Genomic DNA, 18,661 nt, shown 5'->3' on the forward strand with positions numbered 1-18,661 from the left:
GTATTACATTGCTTTCAATTATCTAGAATAATTCAGAAACGGATACTAGTTGGAAGGTTATTACAATGTTTGAGTGGTGAACAATACTATTGCAGTTAGGAGAAGCTGGAGAGCTATAATGTTGTAAAAGGGGTTCTCAATAAACATCCGCTAATTTAATATCTAAACAATGTTTTAAGAAGTCTTTGTATTTGCTTGAACAATTGCTTAATCGTAACAGATTTAGACACGTAATGGTATCTTTAACAGTCATAAAGCATGCGTTCATTTGAGATTTAACACGGATTGTAAACGAAATGATTACACTTCACGGATTTACAGATTAATCAAATAAGAGAAGAACACCAAAATCCATAGTTTGACATAGAATGCTTCGTTCAGCAGATCATAATGCAACTTTGCATGTAACGAGCATTTTCATTGGCTTAAGATAGTCTTTATCAGCCCATAAAGGAAAACAATTATTGTTGCCGTTTGCGACACATCTCTTTTAATTGGCTGAAAACAACGGTGATTTTATAGAAGAACAAAACTTCCTCGATAAATTTTGATTGTTTTACATACAAAGGATTGAATTCTTCCATTTGTATATCCTAATCAATAATTTCTATAGATACAAGGATGCAGACGTCGCCTTGGTTACCAGAAATGTCAGCATAAAATCGCCTGCTGTAACAATGATATAAACTTCGCGCTTTCCCCTTAAAATAGGTTTTTCAAAAACACAATGAAATGCGTGCATTTCCAATCAATTTCAAACACTACTAAGAGTTTCTTCATCTCGATTTCCCTTGTAACTGATTTGAAATGTTATTGGTTAGCACTAGTTCATGATGACATATGTCAGTTATAAAATAGCGTCAATGTGGTGTGTGACAGGTTGATTAGGACAGTGTCCAAATCCGTTGATATTATTCGGAAAGTTATACAGAAGACGTTCATGACATTAACAATGCACCATGCAGTTTTTGTCTTCAGCAAATAGGATATGTCAGTGATTCTCATTTTATTCAATATCTTTTGTAAATAAGATATTCCTTTCAGTCGGAAAGGCTACGAAAATTGATTTCAATATCCAAATCCACAGTATGTAATTGTGATCTAAAAGTAATAATTACGACAAGTAGACAAAAACAAACCCACGGAGGCAACCCTCCTATGGGACATATACTTTGGATAAAAAGTAGTTAATTATTCAAGGTAGGTTTTTATGTAGGATTTCTGCCATTGTTATTTAAAAATCGATCAGCAATAGTAATTTTTTATTTTTCCCATTCTGAATGTAATGAAAAACATGACAGACTTTGTGGTTATCTTTAAAGATACAGAATGTTGTAAGAATTTCTGAAAGCTTTACTTTCATGATTATGAATGGTATTAGTTACAATTATAGGACATAAACCTTACAGCAATAGAAATTATAAGGCTTGGTTAATTAAGCAGCAAGGTAAAATCTCTTAAACCATACTATCATCATTCCATTTTGAAAAAGATTTACAAAAAAAACACACAAAAAACACACACAAAAAAAAAAAAAAAAAAAAAAAACACACAAAAAACACACACACAAAAAACCCAAGAAAAACAGCATGTCGCTAACACGTTGTAGCAAAATACTTTAACAGAGATATGCCCAAGAGAGAGAGAGAAAAAAAACATAATCAAATAGCTAAATCCATTATCTCCAGACAATGTGTTTACAAATGCACCGAAAGGTTAGCAGAGCTAGGGTACCGATAATTCAGTATTCAAGATAACGTGAGAATGGCAAAGCTTTTACAGTTTCCAATATAATGAGTGAAGGGTGTCTTGGGGACAAAACCGTTTCCAGATAGCGGCCGCCCCCGCCACACAAGGCGACAGCGACATGGTGCCGAGTACCAGCTTGTCCACAATCACACGACTTGTACGACCTTAATTTAGGCTAGGAGCTCTATGCTGATAGCAGCAAAAGTACAACACTGGGAACATCTTGTTTTAAAAATACTGAAGTATCAGCTAAAATTCTTGATCGCGCTTTAAAACATGTTCATTTAACGGTGATGGTGTTTTTAAAAACTAAAAGCTAGAGTTTTCAGAAGGAAACGTCTTGTAATCATACGTCAGATAATGGCAAACACGACCGACGTACCTTAACGGTCCAACAAAGTAGTGCGCTAGAATAACGCATTATTGTTTATGATTAAGCTTAATTAATCAATTCTGTAATTTCGATATACTAACAAGTACTTTTTGAATAGAGTGTGTTCAATTTGGACTACATGTACACGGTATACAATTAACAAAACGGGGAGGGATTCATTAGAAAAATGCCTGCTGATGTACATGTACCATTGGTTCTACAAAACGTATTGGTATAGGTCATGTGAATTTCTTATCTGGGAACACAACATTTGTTCTGTGATATTCGACAAATTTCGCTAGCAACGTCGAAAGTAATATCACTAGTGCTGTTTTAACTACCAGTATACTTTATCAATGTTTCCTGGTCAATTAATGTGGCGTATAATAGAGATCTCAACATTGTGCTGATTAAAAGAGGTGCATGTTGTCATGTAGATAGTAAAAGTCGTTTACCTGCGACCTAACATAGACATGTGTCTATCTAGGACCAGAGTGATCTCGGTCCAGTATTGGCTTGAATGCATATGCAATGTTTCAAAAGAGAGACAGAATAGGAGAAATCAGGCAATGGCACGCTAGGTCAAATTCAGGTGAAGTGTGTTTGTAAATATAGTAGTCACCGATTGGTGGGCTTAATTGATCTGTGACGCACTTAGGGTAATATACAGACCAAACTATTTTTGTTTTTAACTCAAATATGACCGATTTCTTTGCATTTTCTCGTCTATGAGTGTGAGGCTGGCAATAAAAAAAGCGACACACAAAGTTAGTTTAAAGCAATATATTCTCACTTACATCTCATATAGTCTAGCCAAAGATGATTTATAATTATTGACATTATGTTCATAGTGGGCACTTTTATGAAATGGTACATTAAATGCATGGTTATGCTGTAGTGGTATCACATATTGACTCAACTATCACGTGACATGTCATACGTTAGTTCTGGTCTGACTGGGATATGTTTTTATTTTGGTAATTTACTTTCAAGGATAACCTTTGACCTAGTTGTGACCATGTATAGTCTATTTCATGATAACGTAAACAAACACTTTTACAAACATGCTTACGACGGTAGCAAAACATTCCCATAGGCATCAAAGATATGGTAATGCTCCGAAAAATAAACATACTCCGCATAGACTAGCGTCAGCTCGATCCTTCCAAGAGTTTCTCGTATGTTTGAAATATCAGCGAGAAAATTGACTTCTGTTGTTGTTCCCGCATCCTTTAGCTGAAGAAATAAACTATATGTTTTCCTCTGAGAAAATAAAGATTACAAAAAAACAGTTGCTTCTTTCGGTTATATTTTTCAATATTTTTGCTCATTTTAATTCGCGTGTTCCGTAAATTCTATTGTTTTCTGTTAACGGATAGTGCCGAAGGTTCTTGACTATAGTGCAATGCACGTCGTCTAGTGATGGTTAAGATATACAACATCATTGACAAGGAAATGGTTTAAAATTTTCTATAAAATTATGATGCACGGTCTACGGAAAGACTGAAAATACTGATGAAATTATTACTAGAAATGGGATCTGATTACTGAGTACTAAAACATTCAGTAAAAGCGGAAATATTTCCCTTGCGTTTTCAATAACCAATTTATTTATAATTTAACTGGAATTAATATGGAATTATCAATATTATATGATAAGCATATTATTTATTTAAGTAAATATTATCAGCTTTACTGTATGACATGGATTTATTGGAGAGATCGCCTTCACTTCAATTATGGATTTGTTGAGGCCCTGGATGAATTGTACGGTTCAAATATCACTATGTCCTCGTTGGCATCCCACTGTCAGTTGAATGTTTAGACTGAATAAACGTCACGATCCACCCTGGATTGCTTTTCATGACGAGAGAATGTTGCTATATTCCAATCCTTTATTATCATACTGTGTCCTGAGGCACCTGATGAAAGGGCCGCGGGGAGTTGATGACATTTCGTGTTGATTCTGATGTGTCCCTTGACACCGATCGGTTTTTACGTTCGTTTGTCAATCTTCGCTGCTCCTATTTTATGATATGACACCAGTCCTTTTCTCAATGGAGGCCCTCCTACATCTTTGATTTAAGGTTTCAGGAAGTGATTACTTAAACCAAAACTGGTTTCTTAAACACGAAAATATTGACTAGTTGACAAAATACGCATGTACATTGTAAAAATTTGAGCGGAAATGTATGAGGTGTTGTTGCCAATTCACAATGCGTCAATGATTGACGTAAGTGAAATATAATCTATTCCTTCAGATAATCGGTTTAATTGTAATCTTGACAAAGACTATTCAATCTTGCCATCGACATCGTCTTTATGCTAAGGAACTATTAAAACATGGTTTAACCCATTAATATGACTTCCCCGTCAAAATGGGTAAAAAATATGTTTAGTCAGCAAGAAATATTTAAAATTGTAACGATACATGAATTTGTAAATGAACGAACAGTGAACAGGATACAAATGGGCGTAAACAAATGTTTAGACGAAAACCATTCTGATATATTATAGTTAAGGAATGAAGGGCAGTAACTGATAGAATCAAACCATCACAGTGGACATCTGAGGAAATCAACCCTTTTTTATGGCGCGGAGTCGTTTAAATACTACTTCCAAATAACCGTAAATCATATAGCCATATGGATTAATAATGTGTCAAATGTTCGGAGGGGATCTACCGCCTTATCGAGATGAACTATCACAGAATGTTTACATTAAATTAGATGTAGATAAGCAACGGACAATATCGTAACGATTTTTTTTATCCCTTTGATCTTCCTTACTTAATTTGTTGAAAACCACCTGAATTTTTTCAGTCCCAAAGCCTATTATGTTCTCAGTCTCGTTGTTGTACATACTGGATCTACCACAGTCGTTTACGAAATTATGCATTTGTGTACCTAATAATACGCCCTCATAATAAAGTATTTACGAAATCAAAGTAATTTACAGTATGCGAGTTCCTAGCTTTACCAAAATCATTTTTAATTTTACTGACTAAGCAGTTTTTCAATCAATGAAACAACATTTTTGAGGTAATTTAATGTACATGTTATCATTGCAACGCAAGCCAGAATCTTTGAAATACGGTTATGTATTCATTTAAATAACAATTTCCAACGGAATGCAGATAATTTTACAATTAATGAAAAGATGAACGAAGTTTGCGTTATCATTAATTGATGTTTCTGAAACTATTCAGCCGTATATTAACGCATTCTTATCAAAGCTAACTATACATGTTAGTTACTGATCACAGACGACCAAAAACCTTGTATTGACGATATCAAACGGTGTTGTATTCTTAAAGAGGTGATATCAAACTTCAAAGTCTGTATGTTTTAGGAACACAAGTCTTTTATCCAGTTTTCGCATTTGAAAAATTATGATGTTACTATTTCGTATTCTGTGCGATGTGGCACTACAATCAGTTAAAAAATATTTATGCACCATATTAATGATACCAATGTTCTTATGAATGTTGTTTCTTCTTTTAAATTTCATTAGCAGTATAAAGGTGTTTATTATTAGTAAGAGTGATTTATAACTGAAACAACAATTTGTAATCAAGTTAATTCCAATATAAATCAACGAACCTAATGGTTATTTGTGAGATCAATGCAGCCAGAAGTTTGAGGGCAATGTCTGACATTAACCCGACTGGTGCCGTTTACAGTCAGACCTGTGTTAGAATATATCAAGCCTTATCTAAACTTAATCGTGAGACCTTTTCGCTGATGTTTATCAGACCAATGGCAGACATGTAAGGTCAATTTTTCTTAGACTACCTGGTTAGTACTTAGTATTACATCATTGCATCTAGAGATTGCTGTTAGCTACAGATCGCACAATGTGAGTGAACCATTTTTAGGCTGTCCTTTTGAATAACATACAATGCACCTATACATTTTATTTTGTTCACAAATCCGTAAACGTTATAATTGAATATTATACGGATTTCATGATTAACATATACATTGAGGGGGATGTTGTTTGATGATGAATTGTTCTGCTAAGTTGACCACTTCAAATATCAACAGTAGGAAGATAACAAAAACATGAAGAATGTCCAAAGTGTTGAATGTGTATTATTGATAATGTTCAATTTCTTTAATTTCTTTTTGTTTTCTAGAAAATAATTTTCACATTCTTCGCTGTTAAACCAAGTCGTAATCATTAACGCTCACGTTCCGATGACGTCACACATAAACTATGTAAGGAAATGTTATTGACAAAATGACTTGTCAATGATTACAACAGATGATTATGACATTCATCAATACACGTTAGACTTCTGGTGGTTGTGTCCCTCGTACGAGTCACGTAACCACATGATTTAACGTAAACAATTAAAGTGACCAAGACTGACCATGAATTGGAAAAAAACATTGTAACCAAGGATCCTTTATTATTTATGCTGTCAATTGTCTATTAGTTTATGTATTATTTTGGAATATGTTATTAATCTCAAATAAACCGAGTGTCGATATAATCAAGATAATGACATGACGCCATTAAGTAAAGACAGCGGAACAAAATGGTTTCGTTCTATGCCTTGGCAAATTTAGAATATTTGGAATCGTATGTTACGAAATGATAGTCATAAAATTGAAATAATATCCATTTCTAAAGATGGATCAAATGAAGCTGTATCTAATTAAGACCTGTTTGTTACCAGTGACCCTAATTTCATGTAACGCGAATATTTATTGTCCCCACTCAAACATCTAACATTGAAAAGGCGATCAATCTTTGACGCTGATAATCAACGATGGCTCCAGGGCTGACTAGAGAAAGGTCAACGAGCGTTATCGTCTCAGCGACCAGATAACTATGTTACAAGGCATTTCCTTGTGGCTTTTGCGTCCAAACAATTTAACGAATAGGTTTTGTTTTCTATATTTCATCTATACTGTAATACCGTTGCTTTTTCCGCCATGAAATAGTTCATTGGGAATCGCGAAATTGGAACCAGTTCTTGTGAGATTATCCCCAAAGATAACGTCATTTAGATGTAACGATTGTTTTGCTTTTTGCTCCTTATTCTTTGTTGCCTTATTTTATCTATTTATTTCCATACAATTAGACGTTGACGGTTTCATTAAGCACATATCAAACAAAATAAAACAAGGATTCACACAGTTTGCAAACAAAATATTTTTCATATCCTGATGAAAAAAAATATTGACATCATTGCTTAAAGTTTCATGTTTCGTGTTTTTCATGCTCACGAATCAAGAAGGTCATTTGATATCTTATTTACCATCAAAAGTTACCAACAGTTTGGTAAATACAATACTTGCAACGCATAGGATTCTACCAGTATAAATAAGAGCTAAAAATGATTTTTGGCATTACTGCCAAAAATCATCATTATATTTACATCTACAGCCCCATGAAATGAGTCTAGAATTTCATTATACATTTTTACAGTGCTTTTAGTAATCAGGTACTGACCATAGATCGAAGTGTTTTTCTGGTTCTGTTATACATATATGCAAAGACGGAATGTGTTGTTAGTGATTTTAAGTCATAAATGGATGTTTAAATACTTTCTAACAGTCGCCATTTAATGTTGTGAATGAATCACATGATTACTGTGAGTGGATACATTCTCTAGTGGTCTAGAGCTTTCTGATCAGCCAATGAACCAACGGTAATAGTGATGTATAAAGCATAATTCGTTGTTTAGCATTCGTGCTTCCATAGCAACCCCAAAATCAAAGAAACTTCGACACAACGAAATTTTCATGTTACACAGTATTCACTAAGATAATAGAACACACTTCAAAATAAGGTAACAATAGTACTTCTCTCATAAAAGTGAACGCTTAACATCAATACCACTCCTAAACTGCCAAAACAGATAAACAATGTACGCTAATTTAAAGTACAAGACATTTTGTAATATCTTAAATAAATGTCAATGTCCTCTTTTTTCTTTCACCATATGTTTATAACATATAAAGTATTGAGATTGAAAAATAGCAAAAGCACAGAAAAATGCAAATCAACTATGATTAGCTTTGACATAAAGCATATAGCTATGGATATCTTTTATGATATATTATCAGGTACAAACTACTTTCCATTTCTATATATGTAATATTAAACACGGCGTCATCCTTATCTATTTCCGTAGTCTACTTGTGTGCGAGGCACATGAAGTAGTTCTTTATCGGTTGGTCTTCTCCTAGCAATTCCCTTGGGCGACGTTTGTCCACCACAGTCTGTTGTCAATTCGATTAATGGGTGGCGTGGGTGATTCTAGTTGCGTGTAATGCTTTATTGCTAAATTATAGTACTGTGATACCTCCATCTTTCCCGATCACTACAACATCTCGGGCTAATTTTGACAAGCGAGAGGAGACAGTAATAGGTGCTAAGACATGTCAAATCTGTCAATACGGATAGTGGAATACTTGTGGGAGGTGGAGAAATGAATGGCATGGATTTAAGTATAATGTATGTGGATGGATAATTAAATTTATTGCATTTTTCGTAGTGAAATATAAGTTTTATAGTGAAAATATAAGTGATATTTTCACTGGAGTGAAGATATCACTGAAAATATCACTTTTGAATTTTCACTCGGTTTTGACCAATCGGAAGGCAATATTGATAGTGAAAATATCATTTTGATTCATATGTCATCAGTTTGTGCACAAAAATGACGTCACATTTTTGTGTAAAAAATATGACGTCATATTTTTAAATAGAAATTTGACGTAATAATCGCAATTAACTCTGATAAATACAATAGCGGGATAACCTTTGGTGGAACTAGTAGTGAGGGTCTTCTGTAAATGGAAGCGAGAAAACAAATGTAATAAACAGAATATTCCTTGTTTCTTTATGATACCAGTAATATTTCATCTCGTGAGGTGGTAACATTGATATTTTTCATTAGTGCGAAGCACCTCACTCGATGAAATATAACTGGTATTCATCAAGAAACAAGTTATATCCTTAATTTATCACATATTCCGCCTGATATCCAATGACTTTGCACATATGATATGTTTGCACATATTCTAATGTAATATAACCTGAACCGAATTTCATTAGTTAAAAAATCACTGTGACGTCATGCTTTTCGGAGAAAGCGGGGGATAAAAATCTCTTATGATATGACCACTCCTATAAGATCGCATGCGGTGTTGTCGTGACAACGCCGGAGATGTTCCACAAGTCATAACAAACATGATACGACGTGGTGATTTAAGGCTAACTTCCACCAATAAGTTGTGACACTGACCTTTAAAGGGCTCACGCTCTTTTCTTTCTTAAGTTTGCTTCACATTAGAAGTTAGAGCTTCTGACCAATACATTAATGTTGCATTATCTTTTTGCCTATTCCCAAACCAAGTTTGTCAACTTTTACTAATGGTGTCTATAGTCAGTAGGTAGATACGTAGATGTCGTGTGGGTACCTGCAGCAAGCCAGTTGAAATATAGTACCAGTAAGACTTCTCGATGGAAAATATTAACATAAACTGTAATAGCTTTATCACAACTTTGAATAAACAATAACAAAAAACAAGGATGAATAAATGTTAACAATACATTCATAACGGACATCCAAAATATGAATCTAACTCAAAACTGTCTTAAGATACATTCTAAAATTTAAAATGTAATATAGAAGTAAATGAACAACTGTATGCGTTACTGTTCAATAAACATCATTCTTGTAATGAAATTCGTTAGATTGATTTAATTCGCTCATAATTATATAAAAAACGTTTATCATCGGTAGTCTACGGTGCGTGAGACAAATAATAAACAAATTATTAAAAATATTCTTGTTTCATCATCATTAAATACTAATAAATGACATTTTGATGACTGTATATAATATGCATTCTGGCACCTCCATAAGAAAGATATTAAAGGTGAAAAATGTGTTACCATACGATTCGTCTTGAAATTCGAAGCTAGATATCGATTTCATTCTTCCTGTCATATTTTTACATTATCTGAAATGTATCAATCTGATATTATCTACACGTACTCTTAGTTTTTAAGAATAAGTGATGTATCTATGGGTATTTCGATGTACAGAGCCTTTTGGTTTATATGTTCCTCTTCGATAATATAATTAAATGTCATTATCATGTCATTGAACCTTTAATGGTTTACCTTCTGCGCTTCGAGAAAATTAATATTAACATGTATAATTAAGTTGCAATACACATTTGTTGTTTAGATGCGTTTTAAACATCCATTTCCATATTTGTATTTTGCAATATAAGAATTCTCATAATATAAATTACTTCCATTCTTTCATTCATGCAAACGGTCGTTGTTCATTTTAATAACGAGGTCGAGAATATACCGAATACCTTAAAAGTTTTACATCACTGTTAAAACAGATTTCATTTTTAAAATATCAACAATTTACAATATTGATATAAAAATGTCACCTACGGGATTATGGCATTTTATGAGTAATTAGAAGGTATATGGGAGACATAAACTTCCTTTAACGTGATACTAAACAATCAAAACAAGACGATAGGTAGGTTTATTTGTCTTGAAATTAAATGTCACGTTCACGCTCTTCTAAGGCGATAGGTGTTTTAAAGGGAAGACTAACATATAAAAAATTATGATCATGAGGGATCGGCTCCACCCACCCTTTTAGGTTTGAACGTGGATATAAAAGTTACAAAATGCCAGGTAGGAAATGACTATCAGGAAGTAAGAAGTTGTAGGCGAAGTAGGTAAAAGCATTCAGGTGTTCCTACAGGGTAGGCGTATCCTTTACGATCTGTGGCACCTTTTACCTCAGTATTCATCACACGTCCACCTTTATGTATATAAGATACACCAATCATATAGGACAACCACCACTTGTACGTCACTTCCAATTTTACTTACATGAGACACGTCAAATAATTTGGTCAACTGGTTCAGAATTTCTCCATGCTGGCATGGAACATTCTGGTGCTGGTTATGTTATGGAATCTGGTTTTTCCTTTTCTCAGTCACACGTAAAATATGCTAAGAGTGATTAAAATAACTGATTTCTAAAACGCTTTGCAGTCAAATGATGTTACAAAAAACCCAATGGCAACTGTTAAAATATTGAAATGAACAACAATCGCACAATATGTTAATATGCCCAACAGTTATTGCTTGTTTAAGGTAACTACAAAGTCATCTTTATCTTGATAGCACCATGATAGGAAAGTTCGAGGTTGGTCAATCTGTTTCAGGAAGGTAAATGGTTGTTTTTCTCATACCTTACATGAATTTACTATTATGGCAATACACAAACAAAAGATTAATTATTTACTTATTACCTGTAAACGGTTACTAAAATATAATATAATTTTTCACAACATCATGTAATTGTTGCCATGATGTCATTGTCTCTGGATCACGACTGCCACCAATACGTTTTGTTGACACCGCCTCTGATTAGCGGTTGGTGAGTGCTGTCTCTTTAAAGATCTTTTGTCATGATTTTAATGATATTTTGATGAGATTTAGTAATTTGTAAGTTTAGAAATTCGGGCTAAACTGACACTAACTGCACATGTACAAAATCTTGTAATTGTCATAATCCAGACAGGGATTGTCGTAATCTTACCAAAGTGGTCGACCGGTGTGATCGATATGTTTGCACTTTCTGAACTATTTCATTATGTCGAGTCAGTAATATACAATTATATTTCAACATTGATGCAACTCAATCATCTCATAACAACTTAACATTAAAAGAAATAATAATAGGGACAATTATTATTCTTTCTCAGAATAGTATCGGCGGGTCTCAACTAGCGGGTTGAGATCGTAACGCTGTCAAACAGTTGATCATTTACCCACTGGGTTGTGATTTCACTGTCTCATACTACTGGCACTGATTAGCCCAGCCTCATATGGAACATTCCCACGATATCATTTCATATTGATATGAATTGACGCCAGCAACATCACAGAAAGAATAAAACAATTAGCTTAGAATTGTAACCCAATCACATGTCACTCATATCTTCGCATTAATTATATTAACTAGGATTTCTAAGTAATTCAATGTTATACATGTAAATCGCGACACCTTGGCCTCGTTTTCATGTAACATCAGATTTTATCATTTTTCTTGATTTTTTGTCTCTTCTCATTGATCAAAACCAATCCATGTGATCACCGATAAAAAAGGCTATATCACCCGATTTTCCGGAAATAATTTATAGAGAAAGTATATTGCACATCTATTTTTAGATAACGCTGTCGTCTACGTTACCAAAACGCTGCGTGTTCCTGGCGCTTTGAAACAAACGCTTTGATGGCCTGAGTTTTAAGCATAACCACAAAATGTGACAGACGACGTCGACCGTTTCGATTCATATTAAAGATGATGATGACTTTCAGTTGATGACTACAGCTTAAACTTTATCAATTTTCAACATAAACACGATAGGGCACCAGGAAAAATGGAATAACATTCATTAATTATTTGGAGCAATTGAATAGTGATGGCGTTTGATGTCTATTTCGAAATTCCGCCTAGCCTAGTTACAACATTAGGTTTAGGCTGAGCCTACTGTATATTTATGATTTTTTCACTGAATGAAGTACTAAGCATAATAGAATTATCTTAGTATCAATGTGTTAATATGTTATTGACATAGAAGCGGATTATTTCAACGGAGAAGGAATTACATTTTAACTGTTTCCTGAGCATGGAGCTTTAAGTTTGATGGTGTACATGCTTTTACAAACACACATACACCGAGTGCATATAATAAAAGCGCTAACTGCAGAAATTGATGCTCTTTTCAAATGTTGTTTTTCATGTTAAAAATCCATACGATAATAACTATCATCATGAAGCAGAATGTAAAATGGGATGCTCATTTAGATTCACACTCATTTCAAGATGTGAAAAATCCAGAAAAATAATAAAACAATTATAACATTTATCGCGTCAGCTTTATATCACAGTTTCATTTCGAAATATATTATTCTCGTCAACATTGGCTGCACATTAACCTACATGTAACATCAAAATAAGAGTGCAAAGTGAGTAGGAGGAAAAACTTATCGTCTCCCATAGGGGCAAGATTAGGTACCCTTGGCTGATCCTCTCTTTATGTTTGCCAATATACCTAACATGAGTAGTATAAGAAGTCTTTATAACTTGCTTATGTTCAAGATTGGTATACATATACAGATAGTTTTCTCTATTTATCGCATGCACATGACTTCGCACTTGTGTGTTTAAAAGCATAACATGCCTCAGTGGGTTTACTTAGTTTTTATAATGTATTGGTTAAAATATTTACGGTGTACCTAAACCATAATAGGTTTCACAAGGTCATTTTCTCTAGATACCTGATATCTTAGTAAAACACTGACGTACACATTCTTGACCACCTCTCAGGAAATCAAAACTTGAATTTTCTACGAAAAATACGTCAACTCTCGAAATTATACGTTAACCACACTTATAGATGTTATTATAGGAAGTTTCTTTAATTTGATTACCGTAATCTATTTGACTAAACAAAAATATTTATATTTATCAAATTAATAAATCGTTACTTAATTACTCCGTAAAGATTGCAATCTAGTACTACATTACAAAATACATCTACTTTGTATTTCAAATACTAGGAGCGTATGTAGGTAAGGAGTTTCTTCCTGTGTATTGTCTTTACTAAGTAAACCTACGTATGTAACGACTTCTTCACATAAACGATGAAATATAAATGTACATTATATACATATATATGTCTCATTTTCCTTTCAAAATGAAAACAAAGTTAATAAAATCATATTTGTATTTTACTAACATAATCATTCGATGTTCGCTAATCTCATGACATATTTCTATGTGTGACAATTGACAGACAGATCACACAAATATAGCATATGGCTTACGTCATAAATTTCCTGTTTTCAAGACATTATGGAAAGTTCAGTAATATAAGTCGTGATGTTACCGATGGAACACAAAAAACACAGCCGTTCCTCTATAAGCCATGTCTGGAATAATTTATTTCTACTTTATGACGTTTTAAAGATACTGGCAATATAATTTTATGGCATTTCACTTTAAAGATTCACACAACAACAAATAAGATGAATGAAGTATAAATCATTTGCTATAAACTACCTCATTTTCGCTTTAACAATAATTAGTTTAACCATATTCGCGTAGACAAATAATTTTACTGATGATGACGATTTCCTAAAATGTTTTTATTGATGATGACGATTTCCTACAATGTTTTTACTGATGATGACGATTTCCTAAAATGTTTTTATTGATGATGACGATTTCCTACAATGTTTTTACTGATGATGACGATTTCCTACAAAGTTTTTACCGATGATGACGATTTCCTACAATGTTTTTACTGATGATGACGATTTCCTACAATGTTTTTACTGATGATGACGATTTCCTACAACATTCTCTCACGAAATAACGCGAAAATGTGTATCACCTATATGATAGGTACAGATTTTCTTGGTCAGACGCTTATGATATTGTATATGATAGATGATTTATTCATTGACATTATTTTGATATAATTTGTTGTTATCTTTCAGTATCTTTATAGTGCGCCAGTATTGAATGATATCATAACAAGATTTAATTATTTACTTTTCGAAAAGTGCTGTATGCGTCTCACCCCTATACAATATCAAAATAGGGATGTTCACAGCCCAATTTATTTAAATATCCTATATTCTTACGAAAATGCTATTGATGTCCTCGATTTGTACCTTTTACTACCACTTATGTAGGTCAAACGGCTGTCAATAACATATGATGTTCCATTTAATCGCACCATATCAAAATTTAAGTGGTTCTGATGTTTTCTTGGTATTCATTATTGACACATCAATAAAGCCCGAGAACAGTTTGGTGACATCACGAATGGCTAATTATATCAATGGTATGTCAGTCCGAAGGTGACATTGCGTCTGCCAGTGCGTGGAGACGACTTCTGATTGGCTTGGAAATCAATTGAATATTGAAGAACTCTATTAAATACCATCTAAAGCAGTTAAAATTATATCAGAGTTGAATTTTTAATAGATATTCACGCTTAGTGCAAAACTCTGTAAGTTAGAATAATGAATACTCGCATTCAATGTAATATTGTTATGAGAAATGCGAATACACACCCATGAAGGCCATCAACCTATCTAGGAATGTGTGCAGTAGGCCTACCTGATGTGCTACATGAGTGATGAGAAATAGAAACTCACCGTGTTTTAGAGGCGGTCTATCTGCCAATTATGTAAAGGGATATTTAGGATGCTACTGTTTCTCCTTTTGATGAAATGCCTATATGTACTTTTAAATATGTTTGCATAATTACACACATCGCGATGTGATTAAGGCCAATTTCGTAACATTCTCGTAATTTGTTTTTGAGAAGCATTCATTAATGTTCAAACACAATATTTCAATCTTCCATGTGCCTCATCAGTAATATTTTCCTATTAAGCTACACTCATAATAAGCCATTTCCTTTCTTTGAGAGATGACTTAGTGCAATCTTGAATTGCAAGCTATATTTTAGTCTTGAAGGTATGTGATCCTTTGCCAATATGACTAACAATACTATTCTGTACATAATGTAAGGTATTCTCTTTATTAGAGGATTCCTTAGGACGTGTGATAGCTGTTAGCATTACGGTGACATTTTCTCACTCCAACACAAGGCTTGTTCTTGTCCGACCCGCGACATTACTAGCAACTTTCTAATACGGTAAAAACATCTGTACATAGAGGCAATTGTCGGCTGGTGAAAAGATTGGTAAATCAATTGTTGCGAAATTATATGATCCAAGCCTGTAGCGGTGTCAAGATATTGTAAGATTGTGAGACCCCAGATACAAATTGAGACGTAAATTCCTGAATTTACTGGTACAACAAGGGAAGTAACTCGTACATAAACGAACTAATGAGCCTTCAAATGAAGATGTAAAGGTAACTTATTTTTTTACTGTGTGGTCGGTAATTACAAGTATAGTCCAGTCACAAATACCATTAATTGTCATATTTGCCTGTTTACCTTTCTCGATCTTTGTCGGGTTGATGTTGGTGCTAGTAAATATTACATATATGTTCGCACTAAATCGGTTACGAAATTCTTTCTACTGTAGACTTTTCAATTATGGTGTAAGTGTTTTATAAAATGTCTTGAAGTAACTGTTTGCTCAACATTATAAAACTATAAGATTTTAGTTAAAATAAAAACAAGCCTTAGAACATTTCGATGTGATTCGTATTCATATTAGTTAGTTATTTTTTTGACCTTTGATCATATTATACACCGATCACAACTAGCACACATGACATTTACACATCATATGGAGCTTTTGTCCGCCTTAAACATTTATTTTGCGTTGGCAATAACGCAAATTACGGTACATCAATCACATTAAATCCATATTCAATATAGTAAATATAATCTTTTAGACAATAGTTAAAATAAAAAGAAAATGATTATCTGAAAGACCATGATATTATTTTAGACGGAATAACATATGCCATACCAATATATATATAATTGTATAAATAAATAAGTACAGAATGTCCTTGTGATGGAATTAAAATATTAAACATGATCTCCTCATGAGCAGCAATTGCTGCAAACGCGCTAGAGATTGCAGACTTCTTTTGATTTTTTTTCCAATATATAATTCTATATATAATGTATTGAAACTAAGTATTGTGTCTACATAGTCCTGCAGGTAGGGCTTTAGAATTGTACCTGCTGCCCCTATTGCATGACCGTAAAAAGCGAATACATTTAGAATATTATCTTTTCTTTCTTCCTAACTTACATTTTTCTTCCTAACCTCTCCCTTGACACCACCTCATTTTGGCCTTTGGTTGAGGGCTCGCCGCTGTGAGGAAGGCTCTGGATTCTGTCCCCTAGCCGAGACACACCAATGTCTATAAAAGTGGTAGTTTCTGCTTCTGTTTAGCGCTCAGCATACAGGGATTGGGACGACTGGTTCGCCCATTGTCAGTATAATGTGACCGGGTGGAGTGTGTTGCTTGGTGTCTTAGGCGGCATGCTTCAGTGATATAGCACTATAAAAAGGGCTACAGTTCCACTATACAAGAGGTCACAACACGAATATACCACAGTCTCCCGAAACACACACCTCGCACACATACACGCAACACACGGCAATGTCCTTACATGACCCTGGCTGTTAATATGACGTTAATTAATCAAACAAACAAACGTTGTCTACTATTCCGCAAAGTATCAGTTGTTTTCTGCTTTTTTTTCTTGTATCCTTTAACTGTTCAAAAATATAAAGAAATTAGATGTTAAAACCCTTGTCTTATATACATTGTACCATACGCATCTCTAAAATTGGGAATTCATCATAAGTAACTTCAAAATTTAATTGACCCAAATATTATATATAGCCTCCTATAAGCCATATGGACTATAGGAGTCTGAATGGGACTAAAGGTCAAAGGTTATTGACAAGTGCCCCACACAAAGTTAGGTAACCAAGTGAACTTAATTTCCATTACAAAACGTTAACTGATTATCAGAAAGATCTTAATAATCTCTCTAATTATAAAGTTTCACACCGTGTTATTTTTTTCCCTTGATTATATTCCCAGAAAATAATAAAGGAAAGTCATATCATCGATTTACCTTAATTTTATCAACATTCACTTTTAACAGCGTCACACGAGAGTTTGAAATTCAATCAAATTAAGTCAGATTGCACTGTTTCATATCTTGTTACAACACATACTATCGATTTAATGTGTGTCAATTCGTTGCGTTAAACAGGTACAATAAAATAATGAAAACACATAGCCATTAGATATTGTTATGAAGATGCATTCTGTACTTTACTAAGAATACACATTAGTTATCACTAGGGATCGGCAGTTGACATGACATTCTAAGACCGACGTAGAAATGCGCCATGCATTTTTATATAGATTAAAGTTAATGAAGACGGTTTGTTAAAATATCAATATTGAATAGATTCATTACGGAAGTTAGCTAATTGGATCATTTAGAATTGGTTAGTGAAGGAAGCGAGATGATTTTATATCGTACCAACGTATTAGAGACAAGCCGATTAATGCTTTTATATAGACCACAGTGTTAAATTTTGTATTGTATTATTAAAACAGCTGTATATTAGTTAGCTACTGTGTTCTATTATTAAAGTCTAGGTTCTCACATAACACTGGATAGAAAAATAAAATCGGGTCCTATAGCTCAAACTCCAACCAGGGAAGCCATTTTTAATTAATGTACATTTTACACTGAAAAATCATAAAATTCCAATATTTTTACCAAATCATTATTAAAATTAATAGATAGAGCCTAAATTTCAATCTGGATTTCCAACTTCATATAATTGTAACTTAGGAGTAATTACCTGTCAGAAAACATGGTTAATTTTGAAATTAATAATTAATCAGCTAACCAGTGGCCGGGTCAAAATTCTATCCTGATCTCAATTTTCTAAACACAGTGGCCATTTAGAAGGTCTATTTTTGCATTTAGT

General features: G+C 33.5%; 1 protein-coding gene across 1 annotated transcript in view; it reads left to right on the top strand.

The window, feature by feature from the left end:
* The first annotated feature begins 5,906 nt into the window (after nt 1–5,906).
* Nucleotides 5,907–18,661, top strand: part of LOC138318398 (uncharacterized) — a 37,727-nt gene continuing 24,972 nt past the window's right edge. Inside the window, exon 1 of the mRNA XM_069260716.1 lies at nt 5,907–5,980. Within this exon, the coding sequence (XP_069116817.1) occupies nt 5,979–5,980 (2 nt within the window). The 5' untranslated portion in view covers nt 5,907–5,978. The remainder of the gene's footprint in view (nt 5,981–18,661) is intronic.

This window comes from Argopecten irradians, chromosome 3, assembly GCF_041381155.1.
Source record: "Argopecten irradians isolate NY chromosome 3, Ai_NY, whole genome shotgun sequence".
Taxonomy (NCBI): Eukaryota; Metazoa; Mollusca; class Bivalvia; order Pectinida; family Pectinidae; genus Argopecten; species Argopecten irradians.